This window comes from Nerophis lumbriciformis, linkage group LG33 (genome assembly GCF_033978685.3).
Source record: "Nerophis lumbriciformis linkage group LG33, RoL_Nlum_v2.1, whole genome shotgun sequence".
Lineage (NCBI taxonomy): Eukaryota > Metazoa > Chordata > Actinopteri > Syngnathiformes > Syngnathidae > Nerophis > Nerophis lumbriciformis.
The window spans coordinates 16893804-16912193 of NC_084580.2; the positions used below are offsets into that span (position 1 = coordinate 16893804).

An 18390-nucleotide genomic window follows, 5' to 3' on the forward strand; every position below is an offset into this window, starting at 1 on the left:
TCAAAATAATTGCCCAGGCCTGTATTACAGGATGTGAAATGTACTTTGTAATGTTAACAGTAATATTATTCCTATGGAGCGGTGTTTTTCAACCTTTTTTGAGCCAAGGCACATTTTTTGTGTTGAAAAAATCCAGAGGCACACCACCAGCAGAAATCATTAAAAAACGAAGGTCAGTTGACAGTAAAAAGTTTTTTAAACCATAACCAAGCATGCATCAATATAGCTCTTGTCTCAAAGTAGGTGTACTGTCATGACCTGTCACATCACGCCGAGACTTAATTTGAGTTTTTTTGTGTGTAGTCTTTTAGTTCTTGTCTTGCGCTCCTACTTTGGTGGCTTTTTCTCTTTTTCTGGTAATTTCCTGTTGCAGTTTTATGTCTTCCTTTGAGCGATATTTCCCGCATCTACTTTGTTTTAGCAATCAAGAATATTTCAGTTGTTTTTATCCTTCTTTGCGGGGACATTGTTGATTGTCATGTCATGTTCGGATGTACATTGTGGACGCCGTCTTTGCTTCACAGTAAGTCTTTGCTGTCGTCCAGCATTCTGTTTTTGTTTACTTTGCAGCCAGTTCAGTTTTAGTTGCGTTCTGCATAGCCTTCCCTAAGCTTTAATGCCTTTTCTTAGAAGCACTCTCCTTTTGTTTATTTTTGTTTTAAGCATTAGACACCTTTTTACCTCCACGCTGCAAACAGACTATGATCTGGGCAGCGGATCATAACACTCGAAAGGTAATCAAGAAGGGCGAAAGAGTGCAATATTTTACGAAAGACGGCAAAAAAAAGTGTCCCGCACTGCAGTGCCAAGGGAGCAGAGTCCAAGAACCCACAAGATTGCAGTGATCACTTCGTTAAAAGTTATTTTGATATATTTTCAACGTTTAATATTTCCCATTTAGGAATCATCTTGATATTATTTCTCTTTCATATTGTTTCAGACAAAACACACAAAAATAGATAACCGGCCAAATAACCCAATGTGGTCTCGAGTCAAAAAGTGTGGAGAAAAACATGGCTGGCCTCTGTTACATAAATTCCAGCATGCCGGCTGGATTTGAGACAACACACTTCTAATACTTTATTGTGGGAGATCTCAGACTAGTTAAAAAGTAGTGGAACAAGAAACCTATAACAACAAAGTGGACATTTTTCATACGTGAAATCCTACACACCTGTACACCATCTCAGAAATGGTTAGCGCTCCAGAGGCCTCATCATCTTCCTCCGTTTCACTTCCCGCTTTGGGCGTCTGCGGTCGGATATTGCAGGTCTCCATGGCAACATTGGGAGGCAGCAGGTCTGACGCAGAGTTGTCTCCATCGATGCTTTGCAGTTGTTCGGCGTCTGCGGGAGCGGTTGACGGTTTGATGGGGGGCAACGCCGTCGAGTCCTTCATCGCCACAATGCCTGGTGGAGAACACATATGTCATCATTCCCAGTATTTCATTAAGATGAGTTGTAATTCATGAAAACAATAGAAACCAAATGTATTCAACAATGAATAACAATCATATTTTTCAAAGAGGAATTAAATTACTAATGCATATTATATTTAATGGTACTGTAGTAAATTTAATATTTCAGTGAACATGTTTCATTATGCATATCAGCCACATTATGGCACTCAGATGCTTGGTAAGAAGAGCAAACAGAGGTGCAAAGAGCATACAGACAATAATAATTTGTAACGGCCACCAAAAAAAAGCAGTTCCATAAACTGTCATAATAACAGTTTGTGTTGTCTACTTTCCTGTAGGGAGAGATTATATTTTGTGCCACTGGGTCAAGAGGTTCCCCCTTTGTGTAAATTCAAGTGTGGATTAGCAAGGTGTTGACAAGCATCACAGGACATAACTGGACCAACAAGCCCACTCTATCCCCCCCCAACTTAATCCATCTGAGACAGCTGGATGTATTTTTACACAGACACACGCACTCACACACTCACACACACACACGCACACACTCACGCATGCATGCACGCACGAATGCACGCATGCACGTAATAGTTACTAGCATTCAAAAGGAAATTGCGTGCAAAGAAGCAATACTTTACATCAGGGGTCCCCAAACTACGGCCCGCGGGCCCCACAGCATCCAAAATCCGACCCACGGAAAGTCCCAAGTTAAAAAAAAAGTTTTGTTTTTTTTAATCTTTCCTTTCTAATCCATTTTCTACCGCTTGTTACTCTCGGTGTCTCCTAGCCGCTCAGGCAAATCATATTGTTTAAAAATGAATTTTCCCATCGATAACGTGACAATGATAAATGTTGATGATCAACTCCAATGACAAAATGGATTATAAAGACAATGTATATATGTATATATATATATATACATATATATATATATATACATATACATATATATATACACATATAAATACATATACATATATATATATATATACATATACATATACATATATATATACATATACATATACATATATATATATATATATATATATATATATATATATATATATATATATATATATATATATATATATATATATATATATATACACAGCCTGGCCCCCGGCCAAATTTTTTTTAACCCAATGCGGCCCCCGAGTCAAAAAGTTTGGGGACCTCTGCTTTTCATCCTGCATACAAAACATGGAGAACAAACATCACATTTTGGCAAAAGAAGACATTAATGGATTAAAAGTATTACTTTTAAATAAGCATTATTTGTAATATATCTTTCTGTGTGGAGTTTGCATGTTCTCCCCGTGACTGCGTGGGTTCCCTCCGGGTACTCCGGCTTCCTCCCACCTCCAAAGACATGCACCTGGGGATAGGTTGATTGGCAACACTAAATTGGCCCTAGTGTGTGAATGTGAGTGTGAATGTTGTCTGTCTATCTGTGTTGGCCCTGCGATAAGGTGGCGACTTGTCCAGGGTGTACCCCGCCTTCCGCCCGATTGTAGCTGAGATAGGCTCCAGCGCCCCCCGCGACCCCAAAGGGAATAAGCGGTAGAAAATGGATGGATGGATATATATATATATATATATATATATATATATATATATATATATATATATATATATATATACATATATATATATATATATATATATATATATATATATATATATATATATATATATATATATATATATATATATATATATATATATATATATATATATATATATATTTATTTCATATTTTAAACATTAATTAAATTAATTATTACATATACCAGGGGTCGGGAACCTTTTTGGCTGAGAGAGCCATGAAAGCCAAATATTTTAAAATGTATTTCCGTGAGAGCCGTATAATATTTTTTAACAATGAATACAACTAAATGCGTGCATTTTTAAGTAAGACCAACATTTTTAGAGTATGCTAAGTCTCTTATCTTACCATTAATGCGACTTCTGGTGCTGCATGGTTTTGCTGATGGCTTTGTAGTCTGGTTGATACGTGGTTATTTTCAACACTGTGATTACCAGCGGAATTATTCATTACTTATCGTCTTAAGCAGTGTCAGCTAAGATTTATCTGAGAGCCAGATGCAGTCATCAAAAGAGCCACATCTGGCTCTAGAGCCATTGGTTCCCTACCCCTGACATATACGTATATTAAATTAAAAGCAAAGTGTAGTCCAGTAGCTGCTAAAGAAGACATTAATGGATTAAAATTATTATTTTTAAATAAGCATTATTTGTAAAATATATATACAAACGTATATATATATATATATATATATATATATATATATATATATTTATTTTTTTATTTTTTATTTTTTTAATTTTATTTTATTTTTTTTAAATTTATTTATTTTTTTATTTCATATTTTAACAAATTATTACATATATATTAAATTAAAAGCAAGGTGTAGTCCAGTAGCTGCTAAAATGCATCTATTTTCTACTCAAAATAATCATCATGTTTTGTATAGATATATCTCTTAATAACACTGATTATAAACTTATAACATCACACCGGTCGCTTTAATCAAAAACAGAATGTTGCTAAGTGCTGTTTAAGATTATAATGCAATTATCACTATGAACTAATGCCAGTGTAGCCATCTTAAATTACCAGCCCATGTCCTGGTAATTAGATATTTGACAGTTTAGCAAAATGCACTGCAGACCACCCGATGATTACGATGTGAGTTGAGAGATATCAGAGGCGCAGGGAGGGAGAGAGGGAGTGGAAAAAGTGAGGAGCAGAGTGGAGGACGGCTACCATGGCAACACAGTCAACACAAAGGCCACGGTGAGGAGAAGGGAATGGAGTTGGGAAAATAACAACATCCATCCATCCATTTTCTACCACTTGTCCCTTTTGGGGTCACGGGGGGTCGCTGGAGCCTATCTCAGCTGCATTCGGGCGGTAGGCGGGGTACACCCTGGACAAGTCGCCACCTCATCGCAGGGCCAACACAGATAGACAGTCAACAACAGGGCCAATTTAGTGTTGCCAATCAACCTATCCCCAGGTGCATGTCTTTGGAGGTGGGAGGAAGCCGGAGTACCCGGAGGGAACCCACGCAGTCACGGGGAGAACATGCAAACTCCACACAGAAAGATCCCGAGCCCAGAATTGAACTCAGGACTACTCAGGACCTTTGTATTAATGTAATAAAGAGTGATATATTGGTGAAATGAAACAACACTGATGAGTACAAAGTTGTGGGCACAAAAAACATAAAGACGACAACTAGCAAAACACAGGAAGTTGTTCTCACTGCAAACAAGTGCAATTTTAAAATTTTGTATTTGACAGAAGGGTGTTTAAGGGTGCTATTTTATAAGTTTAGTCAAAATGCAGTAATGTGTTTTTATGTGCCTTTCTTGGAGCGGGAGTCCTGGGTATAAAGTTTTAAGACGTCCATTCAGTCACTGTACAATGGAAGCAGGAGCCTGGTTCGCGCACAAGTCAACATTGGACTTTAACAGTGAAAGCTACACTTGGTCCTCGGTCCTTTACTGAACCTTTAAGAACAGGTCTACTTTGGCGACCTGAGAATTACATCTATGCAGTTTGCGGATTATAGCTTCATCCAAATTCCTGCCTTTAAAGGGGAACATTATCACAATTTCAGAAGGGTTAAAACCATTAAAAATCAGTTCCCAGTGGCTTATTTTATTTTTCGAAGTTTTTTTCAAAATTTTACCCATCACGCAATATCCCTAAAAAAAGCTTCAAAGTGCCTGATTTTAACCATCGTTATATACACCCGTCCATTTTCCTGTGACGTCACACAGTGATGCCAACTCAAACAAACATGGCGCATAGAACAGCAAGGTATAGTGACATTAGCTCGGATTCAGACTCGGATTTCAGCGGCTTAAGCGATTCAACAGATTACGCATGTATTGAAACGGATGGTTGTAGTGTGGAGGCAGGTAGCGAAAACGAAATTGAAGAAGAAACTGAAGCTATTGAGCCATATTGGTTTGAACCGTATGCAAGCGAAACCGACGAAAACGACACGACAGCCAGCGACACGAGAGAAAGCGAGGACGAATTTGGCGATCGCCTTCTAACCAACGATTGGTATGTGTTTGTTTGGCATTAAAGGAAACTAACAACTATGAACTAGGTTTACAGCATATGAAATACATTTGGCAACAACGTGCACTTTGAGAGTGCAGACAGCCCAGTTTTCATCAATTAATATATTCTGTAGACATACCCTCATCCGCTCTCTTTTCCTGAAAGCTGATCTGTCCAGTCCAGTTGGAAATGCATCTGCTTTGAGTGTCGCAGGATATCCACACATTCTTGCCATCTCTGTCGTAGCATAGCTTTCGTCGGTAAAGTGTGCGGAACGAACGTCCAATTTCTTGCCACTTTCGCATCTTTGGGCCACTGGTGCAACTTGAATACGTCCCTGTTCGTGTTGTTACACCCTCCGACAACACACCGACGAGGCATGATGTCTCCAAGGTACAGAAAACAGTCGAAAAAAACGGAAAATAACAGAGCTGATTTGACTCGGTGTTTGTAATGTGTTTGAGAAAATGGCGGATTGCTTCCCGATGTGACGTCACAACGAGCGAATAATAGAAAGGTGTTTAATTCGCCAAAATTCACCCATTTAGAGTTCGGAAATCGGTTAAAAAAATATATGGTCTTTTTTCTGCAACATCAAGGTATATATTGACGCTTACATAGGTCTGGTGATAATGTTCCCCTTTAATAGGACGGTTTTCAGCGGAATCTATACATCCAAATTGGAGGCCATTGTTTCCAGTCGGACAATGGTAGATTACAGCAATGGTGTTGAAAGTCCTGCCTCAGGTGAACGAGTTTGCTTGAACTCACAAGAAGAACTCCCAAATGAAGACGTCTTTTGGAATAAGACATTAAATATATTTAACAAACGGAAGTGCTTCATTCAATTTCTGTAAATTGTGTCTGGTCTTGTTCAAATGCCGTCAAAATGGTTATATGGTTTTGGTCATGAGTGCGGTAAGGACAGATCGGAAGATAGGCAAAATGGATGGCTGCGGCTATCTTGTCAAGGGAGAACGGAAGTCAAAGCTCTTGATTTTCCAGTCAATCGAAGAGGCACATACAAGACATAGGTTTCCTCCTGGACCCAGGAGTCGGTAGGGTCACCCAGGAGGGACGCAAGGTCAAGCTATTGCTTTTCAATTTCAAGAGAAACCAGCTGAAGCTCTAATTTGGATACTTTCTGGTCGTCCAGATGAGAATGACGTAGGATACACTAGTTGGACTATATCTCGCTCACAGTTGGCCTGGGACCACCTCGGTGTCTTCCCAGTGGGTCTGGAGGAGGTGGCCATAGACAGGAAAGTCTGGACTTGTGATCTTAAACTCTTGCAGATGTAACTTGATGGACTGATAGATGGATAGACATTGTGTTAAAACCTATAAATATCCTGAAGACTACATATCTTAGTTCATGTCTGGAGATGCTCACCCTTGGACTTTTCCCCTCTTAAAACGAAAGTAATCCTGAGTTGTGTAGGCCATCACCTAAAAGAGATGCCTAAGGATATTCGAGTTCAGCTCAAGGACACTACAGCAGAGTGGAAACCTGCCAGTGAGTGAAACATCACACTGCTCGGGTCTGAATGTCTCCTTGAGGAGATTTAGAGAGGCTTAATGTTGGGAACGCAATTGACATCACTGAGTGATTTCTCTGCAACTGAGAGGACGATCCCGCCGCATTCCCTTAAGAAAAATGTTGTTACGTCACGGATTTACTCTTTTATTGGCATCCTTCAACTTATCCGTCAAACCGGATCTAAAGCATGATAACAGGCTTTTCGATGCACGTTCCTCACCACTGTTGAGTGATAGACTCAGAGACAGTTAGCTGGATAACGACAATGACTCATTGACACTTGCAGGCTAATATTAGTTTACAGTATCAGCATTGTAGCCTGTTGGTTATTAACAGCCTCAAGAGCCACTTAAGTCATAAAACAATGCGTGCTGGAGTCTTCCAACAATAAATGGAAATGTGGTGATTCACGCACGTGCACGTCCCCAGAGAGTGTCGCAATGATTGACAACATTCACACTTTGCACCAGCCGGCTGCCACAACAAACTAAACGACAACTCGGGGCGAAACCAACTCATTCTTGCTTCATGTGTCTACTTATCTTACTTGGCTCCAGCGCATTCCTCTGAAGTCCGGCACTGATCCCAGCGACGCCGCTCCCTTGGCCCACCAGCCGCACGTACACATCCCGCGCTGTGTGGTTGGCTATGCGGAGATGGAGGCTACGCTGGGTGGTTATCTTCACTTGGCACCTCAAAGCCTGGGCCACGACCACCGTAGATGATGATGGCAGCTCCGCTAAGGCCTCCGCCTGGTGGGGGTGATACACTTCCAGTGGTCCGGCTTCTACCTCCTGTATCCCCTCACCCTCCAGCTCCACCGGCGGATCACTCTTGTTGGTTCTATCGCTTCCTCCCAGCTCCAAACCACTCTGGCTTGCATTTGTGCCATTTAGGTGCTCAAGAACCTCCATTGTTGAGTTGAGTCTGATGCTCAGACCCACTGCAAGGCGCCTACATCAATTGACTGTGTTGTGGCATCTGAACACACACACTTGGGCAATACAGACCAGATACATTCTCTCTCTCACTGGGATCCACAGACATGGCCGCCCCGCCAGTGAATGTCAGCGATGTTAACAAAGACTGCAGGGGCATTAGAGGCAGATCAGTCTCAAAGCCGCTGGTTCTAAATATAACCAGGTGGTCCTGGAGGGAGAGGGGCAGCTAATCTAAGTGTGATTACAAAGCAGCAGGCCTGACCCTGGATGGGGTAGGGGATCACTTTCCTCTTCCTTTCTTCAAGTCTGTCTTTATTAAGGTCTTTCCTCGTCTTCACCTTGAAGCTTCTAAGTACGGTCTGAATTGGTATGGTGCATTATACTTCGAGAAAAAGGTGCATCCATCCTTACAGTCACCATGGAGTTCCCCAACATGCCTTGTGAGGTGCACCATGGTGTAACTCTTCTACTCCTGACCCACTGCTTGAGAAGGCGTAACATTTATCAGAACGCACACCCCTACTATTTTTTTGGACAAATACACCACATTTTGATGCTGTTATTAAACCTCTAAGTTTGTCCCCCATAAGTCAGATAGACTTTATGTTTCTCACAGAGCTAGATGCACTCTACAAAACCAACACTGTAACTTTAGGGTGTTAATTGCCACCTACTCAGTGGCCCAGTGCTTAGAGTGTCCACCCTGAGATCGGTTGGTTGTGAGTTCAAACCCCGGCCGAGTCATACCAAAGACTATAAAAATGGGACCCATTACCTCCCTGCGTGGCACTCAGCATCAAGGGTTGGACTTGGGGGTTAAACCACCAAAAATAATTCCCGGGCGCGGCGCCGCTGCTGCCCACTGCTCCCCTCACCTTCCAGGGGGTGAACAAGGGGATGGGTCAAATGCAGAGGAGACATTTCACCACACCTAGTGTGTGTGTGACAATCATTGGTACTTTAACTTTAACTTAAGAAAGTTACAAGTGACAGCGCGTTGATAAAGGTGAGAAACACTGGGTAGGGGATAGCGGGGGGGTGTATATTGTAGCGTCCCGGAAGAGTTAGTGCAGCAAGGGATCCTGAGTATTTATTCTGTTGTGTTTATGTTGTGTTACGGTGCGGATGTTCTCCCTAAATGTGTTTGTCATTCTTGTTTGCTGTGGGTTCACAGTGTGGCGCATATTTGTAGCAGTGTTAAAGTTGTTTATGCGGCCACCCTCAGTGTGACCTGTATGGCCGTTGACCAAGTATGCTTTGCATTCACTTGTGTGTGTGAAAAGCTGTAGATATTATGTGATTGGGCCGGCACGCAAAGGCAGTGCCTTTAAGGTTTATTGGCGCTCTGTACTTCTCCCTACGTCCGTGTACCACTACGTACAGCGGCGTTTTAAAAAGTCATAAATTTTACTTTTTGAAACCGATACCGATAATTTCCGAACCGATACCGATAATTTCCGATAATACATTTTAAAGCATTTATTGACATCCCTCGTATTGGCCAAAAGAGTCTTCAACAACGATAAAAGTGATGTCACTTAATTTATCCATTTAGCCATTATTTATATATTATTGAAATTGTTTTTTGCATGTTTAACAAAATGATAATAGTGTTTGGGTGTCTGGAATAGATTAATTGTATTTTTTTAATTTTTTAACGCGGAAAAAAAATGCTTCTATTTCGTAGAGTACGGTTTTCGTTTCATTTTGGAACGAATTACTAACAAAAACCAAGGTACAATACCAATGTACAATGGAATTGTACTGTGCCTCTTTTCAAGACAATCCAGCAGTTTCCTTGATTACACAAAATGAGTCCCGAATAGGACGTGCCAGACATGTAAATGAAGTCCAATCTATAGGAGGACATCATCGTCATAGTGCGTGTTAACCTTGTATGATGGAGAAGAAAACAAGCTGTGCAAACAAGGTCGTTACTAACGCCGGGCTAGCTTCCGCTTTCCGCCTTCTAATGTGGAGAGATTAGAGTTCTGAATATAGACGGTGATTCTAGACGTTGAGGACACTGTATCCCGATGTCCTTGAAGCACAGTAGAGTTGTTGACGCTTCCAAAGTGAGGTTGTGATGGAAACCACGTTGACTGAACTACACCAAATGTAGACCTGGATAGCCAATGATTTTCTCCCTGCATTGAGAGACATACGAGCCAACGTTTGTCCCAATAATAAAAAAGAAAAGAATGATGGAGATTGATGCTCTGTGATGTCCACTTCCTGTAATACGCTATGCAACACAACCTCACATGTGTTACACTGATCCTCACTTCCTCCTTGTGATGCTTCATCAGAACACCCTCTTTAAGCCTTCTTGCATGTGCTCTTCCAACACGTGTTCCTATGCCCAAGGGGTCTTACAGTCTCACATTGTCTGGTATCGTCTTACCTTCTATTCTTCCTACCTGAGTTGTACGCTTTAACCAGATAACAGGTCACAAGGGAGAGAGTCCGGGATAATAACAGAAAGTACGACGAAGATGGATGGGAGCATGCAAATGAAAAATCATAGGGGAAATTATAGACCGTGGACTGAGAAGGTGATGTCCTGAGGTCATTCATCAAGTCTCATGGCAGCCAATGGCAACTACTAACCACTTTAAACTGTTGGCTACATTTTTTCCATTAACTATTATTAAGTGGATGCATATTTAACACATTTTCTTTATATGCCTTTTTTTTTTACAACATAATTATATACATTTTTAATTTTTTATATATATATATATATATATATATAGTCAAGGTTTCTGTGGTTTATCCGTTATACAGTGCTCAATACCGGGGTAAGTGTTTGTGGCTGTTACATGTATATATAGGGTACATTACATGGGGGTTTGGACATTGTTACACAGTAGTTCCTTGTTTCTGTGCCGGCATGATGAAACCAGTTTGTTGCGTTTGTTTAAAGTGGACATGCAGGGGTGGTATATAATAAAAAAAAAATTATTTCAGGCACAGGCTACATCTTTTAGCTGCACTGTTGTATGGCGAGCTAGATGCGACAATTGGCCATGTAATGGCGTGATTAATTGTATTGTGTTTAAGAGTCTATATGTATTTACTCAGTTCTGTAGAGTTATTGAGTTGGGGCCTACAAAATATAACAGGTTATAACAACCCAACAGTGCAGCTAAAAGATGTAGGCTTGTAGGGATGATATAGCCTCTGTATTTTTTGCTGACCTATATATATATATATATATATATATATACATGCATACATACATACATACATACATACATATGTATATATATATATATATATATACATGCATACATACATACATACATACATACATATGTATATATATATATATATATATATATATATATATATATATATATATATATATATATATATATACATAACATACATACATACATGCATACATACATACATACATACATACATATATATATATATATATATATATATATGAATATTATTGGCCCCAAACATGCAAAATAATAATAATTTAAAAAAAGTAAACTACAAACCAATTGTCAGGGAACTGATACAAGCCTCATGTGATCTTATGGTCATTAATAGTACTGTATTTTACATGTTAATATTTGTAAGAAAATACCCCAATAACAAATACAGAATATTTATTTTTTCTCTTTCATTACATTTTTAAGAAATGTTTGTCTAATAAATAAAAAATATTACAATGATACATAATATATTTTTTCTAAAAACACTAAATTGAAATCACGTAAAAATAATAGTAAAAAAGTAAAACATGAATAAATGAATTATGCAGTTATTGATAAAAAAAAAAGCAATATATTTCTAAGAAAAGTTTTTCTAAAATAATAAAAATAATTCCAAGTATGTAAAATATTTAAAATGCATAAATAAATAATCAAATATAGATTAAAATCATGCAAAATAATATTTTTTGTAAAGTATTACTAAAATGAATTATGAAGTCACTGATATAAGCCTCGTGTGATTTGATGGTCATTAATAGTACTGTATTTTTCATGTTAGCATGTACTGTATATACGAAATATCTCTAAAAAAAAAAATTCTAAAAAAAATTTATAATTTCAATCATGTAAAATATTTTTTTTCCCTAAAAAAAAGTACCAACCATGCAAAATAGTAATAATTTTTAAAAAGTAAAATACAAAATAATGATACAGTTACTGATACGAGCCTTGTGCTACCTTATGGTCAATAAAAGTACTGTATTTTACATGTTAATCTTTGAAAGAAAATACCCCAATAACAAATACAATACAGGTATATTTCTAATAAATCTTTTACTAAAGAAAAAAATTGAATCCAATTATGCAAAATGATAAAAAAAAAATTGAAAAGTAAAATAAAAATAAATTATAAAGTTACTGATACAAGCCTTGTGTGACCTGACGGTCATTAATAGTACTGGATTTTACATGTTAATATTTGTAAGACAATACCCCCACAAAAATAAAATTATATTTCAAAGAAATGTTTTTCCGTAAAAAAAAATGATTTGACCTCATTAAACATGTTTTCCTACAGTATTAGCTGTTAACAAGGGGCAACTTATTTGTTTTATGTATGCATGTTTTATAACATAAACATTGTAAATTATATTTGTATTAATAGTCTACATATTTACAAGTTATCTGTGTATGTGTGTTTACATTACAGTCACGCAATGAAGGTCTGAACAACTCAAATGTTTATAGCATTTAAATAAAAATTGGTAGGAAAAAAATCTAATAACAATACACTAAATAATGTATGTTTATAGCAATGAAATGATAATTGGTAGGAAAACTTAAAAAGAGTTGGTCCGCCATAAAGTTCAAATCATGCAAACTACAACATATGTGAAATAAAAGAGATATCAAAACAAAGGACTTATGATTACATTTTCCACGCAAATATGTTCAACAAAATTAAATTAGTTCTAGTTCTAGAGCCGGGGTGTCAAACATACGGCCCAACAGGTTTTATCCGGCCCGTGGGAGGAGTTTGCTAACTATAAGGGTCTCCCTATGTCTAGCATTAAAAGATTACAGTTGGTACAAAATGCGGCTGCTAGACTTTTGACAAGAACAAGAAAGTTTGATCATATTACGCCTATACTGTATATACTTTTATATATCTATACTGGCTCACCTGCACTGGCTTCCTGTGCACTTAAGATGTGACTTTAAGGTTTTACTACTTACGTATAAAATACTACACGGTCTATCTCCATCCTATCTTGCCGATTGTATTGTACCTTATGTCCCGGCAAGAAATCTGTGTTCAAAGAACTCCGGCTTAATAGTGATTCCCAGAGCTCAAAAAAAGTCTGCGGGCTATAGAGCGTTTTCTATTCGGGCTCCAGTACTATGGAATGCCCTCCCGGTAACAGTTAGAGATGCTACCTCAGTAGAAGCATTTAAGTCCCATCTTAAAACTCATTTGTATACTCTAGCCTTTAAATAGACCCCCTTTTTAGACCAGTTGATCAGCTGTTTCTTTTCTTTTCTCCTCTGTCCCCCTCTCCCTTGTGGAGGGGGGGCACAGGTCCGGTAGCCATGGATGAAGTGCTGGCTGTCCAGAGTCGGGACCCGGGGTGGACCGCTCGTCTGTGCATCGGTTGGGGACATCTCTGCGCTGCTGACCCGTCTCCGCTCGGGATGGTCTCCTGCTGGCCCCACTATGGACTGGACTCTCACTATTATGTTAAATCCACTATGGACTGGACTCTCACTATTATGTTAGATCCACTATGGACTGGACTTTCACAATATTCTCCCCTAGAGAGGGGGGGAGGGAGTTTTTTTGGGTTGGTGCACCCACATCTGCGGTCCTCTCCAAGGTTTCTCATGGTCATTCACATTGACATCCCACTGGGTTGTGAGTTTTTCCTTGCCCTTATGTGGGATCTGAACCGAGGATGTCGTCGTGGCTTGTGTAGCCCTTTGAGACACTTGTGATTTAGGGCTATATAAATAAACATTGATTGATTGATATAAAAATGAGCCGAAATTTTTTAATGAAAGAAACTGCTAAATGTGTCCACTAGATGTCTATATAGATTTAAAAAAAACAAAACACATGATGTTAGTGCACCAGTCGAGGAAAATGCAAACTACATAAATAACATTCTGTAATTTGATTTTGATATTATTTTTTTATCTTGATAGATTAAAAATTAACAACAATGAGTTGACTGATGAACATTATCACATAATATATTCAGAAAGTATAAATAACGCCAAATAGAGATAGAATACTATTAACCGCAACATGTACGTGTAAAAAAAAAACAACAACATTATGATTTGTACGTTTTCAGAATGTGCTTGTTCTATTTTTAAACAAAGAAAACAATGTGAAGTTGTCTTTATTTTGAAGTTATCATGCCGTGATTTTACCAGTCCAGCCCACTTGGGAGTAGATTTTTCTCCATGTGGCCCCCGATCTAATATTAGTTTGACACCCCTGTTCTAGAGGGTATAACATAAAAACATTATAATTGAAACATTGACATTTAATAAGAATAATAAACCGTCTACTATACATATGTTTATTATGTTACTTGTCAACTTGCCAAAAAATCAACAGCGGGACACAAGGGATAATCAAAATAATAATAACATTTTCACACACAAACATCAAATTGTACTTTGGGTACAATTTGATGTTGGGATGGCATTTTTTTTTTTTTTGGTCATAAAAAAATACAATCATGTGTGCTTACGGACTGTATCCCTGCAGACTGCATTGATCTATATTGATATATAATGTAGGAACCAGAAATATTAATAACATAGAAACAACCCTTTTGTGCGAATGAGTGTAAATGGGGGAGGGAGTTTTTTTGGGTTGGTGCACTAATTGTAAGTGTATATTGTGTTTTTTATGTTGATTTGATAAAAAAAAATATATATATATATATATTTATTTTATTTTTTTTTAAATTTCTTGTGCTGCCCGGTACCAATTGATCCACTGACCGATACAACAGGGTATAACATAAAAACATTATAATTGAAACATTGATATTTAATAAGAATAATAAACCGTCTACTATACATATGTTTATTATGTTACTTGTCCACTTACCAAAAAGTCAACAGCGGGACACAAGGGATAATCAAAATAATAATACTATTTTCACACACAAACATCAAATTGTACTTTGGGTACAATTTGATGTTTGTATGGTATTTATTTATTTTTTGTCATAAAAAAATACAATCATGTGTGCTTACGGACTGTATCCCTGCAGACTGCATTGATCTATATTGATATATAATGTAGGAACCAGAAATATTAATAACATAGAAACAACCCTTTTGTGCGAATAAGTGTAAATGGGGGAGGGAGTTTTTTTGGGTTGGTGCACTAATTGTAAGTGTATCTTGTGTTTTTTATGTTGATTTAATAAAAAATATATTTTTTATTTATTTATTTATTTTATTTCCTGTGCATAAAAACATTATAATTGAAACATTGACATTTAATAAGAATAATAAACCGTCTACTATACATATGTTTATTATGTTACTTGTCCACTTACCAAAAAGTCAACAGCGGGACACAAGGGATAATCAAAATAATAATAACATTTTCACACACAAACATCAAATTGTACTTTGAACATTTCCACGCTCATATAACAAAGCTAAGAACAAGTACTTTATGTTACACTGCAAAAAGTCAGTGTTCAAAAACAAGAAAAAAAACCCAAAAAATAGGGGTATTTTATTTGAACTAAGCAAAATTATCTGTCAATAGAACAAGAAATTTCGGCTGGTCGAGACTTTCCAAAACAAGTAAAATTAGCTAACCTCAATGAACCCAAAAATACCTTAAAATAAGTATACTCTCACTAATAACAAGTGCATTTTTCTTGGTAGAAAAAAAAAGAGAGACCTTTTTGCTCAATATGTTGAAAAATATTCTTAAATTAAGTAAATGCTAGTGCCATTATCTTGACATAATGATATGCGCTCGATCGGCATCATGATTTTTTTTTTTCATGCTTGAAGTAAGAAATTATTACTTTAAAAAAAAGTAGTTTTATACTTGTGAGTGTTAATGACACAGCTTTGCATCAGTTGATATTCTCGTTTCAAGCATGTTTTACTCAATATAGGTCATAAAATCTCAGCTACAAGCTATAATATCTTACTGAGATCATTTAGGACCAAAACCTTTAAAACAAGTAAAACACTAACATAAAATCTGCTTAGTGAGAAGAATTATCTTATCAGACAGAAAATAAGCAAATATAACCCTTATTTGAGATATTTAATCTTACTTGGATTTCAGTTTTTCCAGTGTAGTTCATAATCATTATTATGCCATGTAACTACATTCCATGCTTAGCCTGAGGCCTCTGGTGTCGCAAACTGTACATTGAAATGTTAAAGTCACACACACACACACAAACGGACACGCGCAGACATGGTGGTCCCCTCAGGGAAGATCATGGGGAAGGGTATTTTTAGCATGCGGCAGTTGTCGTCTCCAGGGAGACCAGACTGATGGAGGGACGGGAGCATCAGCTGCTCAATTAGAGGTCTGTGTGAGGGGCTTGTACGGGAGAGAACACATGAGGCCCTCCCTGCGGGATGTGTGTGTGTGTGTGTGTGTGTGTTTGTCTAACGAGGAACATCGCTTACCGTTTTCCATGGCCGCCTCTTCATACTCATTGGTGGAGGGCAGCGCTGGTACCAAAGGTTCCATGTTCATGATGAGGTTCTTATGGCTCAAAGAGTTAAAGCTTCTACTTTGGCCGAACTGAGCTCTGAAAACGCAAACATTATCCCTGACTTTAGTTGGGTTTTGGAGAAAAAGGAAAACTGCAATCAGTAGAAATCTGACATATAGTTACTTAAAGCTACTTGTATACTTCGGGCAAGGATGAATAAATAAAAGACTAAAGTCAACTTGCATCAGGAGGTGTGATGAAAAATAACTGTAATGTTTCTTTAAATGTATCCTAATGGGTCCTAAAGTCGGCAGATGTGTGGTCTAAAAACGTAAATAATCATCCGGGGGATCGAATTATGATTGGGTGAAAAATCTTTGGCATTAATCTCCTTTATGTAGTTTTTAGTAACTCCACAAGATGGCAGTAGCTGCATTTGAAGTATCACAAGCGGTCATTTCAAATATATACATTTTTTAATCAGATTAATCACAGGGTTGATGCGGTTTAATATAGATTAATCATAATCACATGATACTGAACCAGCGATGCATTATGGAACTCAAGAAGTGATACCGTGTCCCTCGAGGGCTCGCTATTTGTGTCACTGTATAAAAAATACTTGTGACCAATAAAGCTGATGTGTTGTTTGACTCCTGAAGCACCAAACAGTGTATTATCAGGTAGCGCTTCTTTTGGCGTCTGTGTCGCCATCATCAATCTAAATCGAACGAAGAAAAAGTAAATTCTGAATTGTGAGATAATTTGGATCTTATAGCACCAAAAGAGGTGAACGCTATTTTCCTGTTTACTATTTGGCTCAGAGCTGCACGTTTTATATTCCTTCCTGCGTAAATATTAAACTTTTTGGCTTTGCATGTCATATGTAGTGACTTTTTGAATCCAGCAGATGGTGTCAATATGAAACATCAACATAGTATCAGTGCAGTGTCGATACAGCCAACGAGTGTGCCAAACACTCACTCATTACTTGATGCCATTATTATTTTATTCAATGTTAATAGTGTTTTATTTTGCATGAGCAAAGAGAGTCAAGAAAGAAGGGATGACAATGTTCCCTCCATTATTGTGGGGGTTATGTTCTCGACCCCACCGTCGTACAGGTTAATTTCCTAGAAGTAGAGACGTTGTGTATTGTATACAAACCCCGTTTCCATATGAGTTGGGAAATTGTGTTAGTAAATATAAACGGAATACAATGATTTGCAAATCATTTCCAACCCATATTCAATTGAATGCACTACAAAGACAAGATATTTGATGTTCAAACTCATAAACTTTTTTTTTTTTTTGCAAATAATATTTAACGTAGAATTTCATGGCTGCAACACGTGCCAAAGTAGTTGGGAAAGGGCATGTTCACCACTGTGTTACATGGCCTTTCCTTATAACAACACTTAGTAAATGTTTGGGAACTGAGGAGACACATTTTTTAAGCTTCTCAGGTGGAATTATTTCCCATTCTTGCTTGATGTACAGCTTAAGTTGTTCAACAGTCCGGGGGTCACCGTTGTGGTATTTTAGGCTTCATAATGCGCCACACATTTTCAATGGGAGACAGGTCTGGACTACAGGCAGGCCAGTCTAGTACCCGCACTCTTTTACTATGAAGCCACGTTGATGTAACACGTGGCTTGGCATTGTCTTGCTGAAATAAGCAGGGGCGTCCATGGTAACGTTGTTGGATGGCAA

At 37.8% G+C, this 18390-nt stretch overlaps 1 protein-coding gene across 1 annotated transcript in view; it reads right to left on the reverse strand.

Annotated features, from left to right (window-relative positions):
• frmd3 (FERM domain containing 3) overlaps positions 1–18390 on the reverse strand; it is a 163728-nt gene that overhangs the window by 6987 nt on the left and 138351 nt on the right. Inside the window, exons 13-14 of the mRNA XM_061928628.1 lie at positions 16649–16773; positions 1175–1409 (exon numbers count right to left, since the gene is read on the reverse strand). Coding sequence (XP_061784612.1) covers positions 1175–1409; positions 16649–16773 — 360 coding nt within the window. The remainder of the gene's footprint in view (positions 1–1174; positions 1410–16648; positions 16774–18390) is intronic.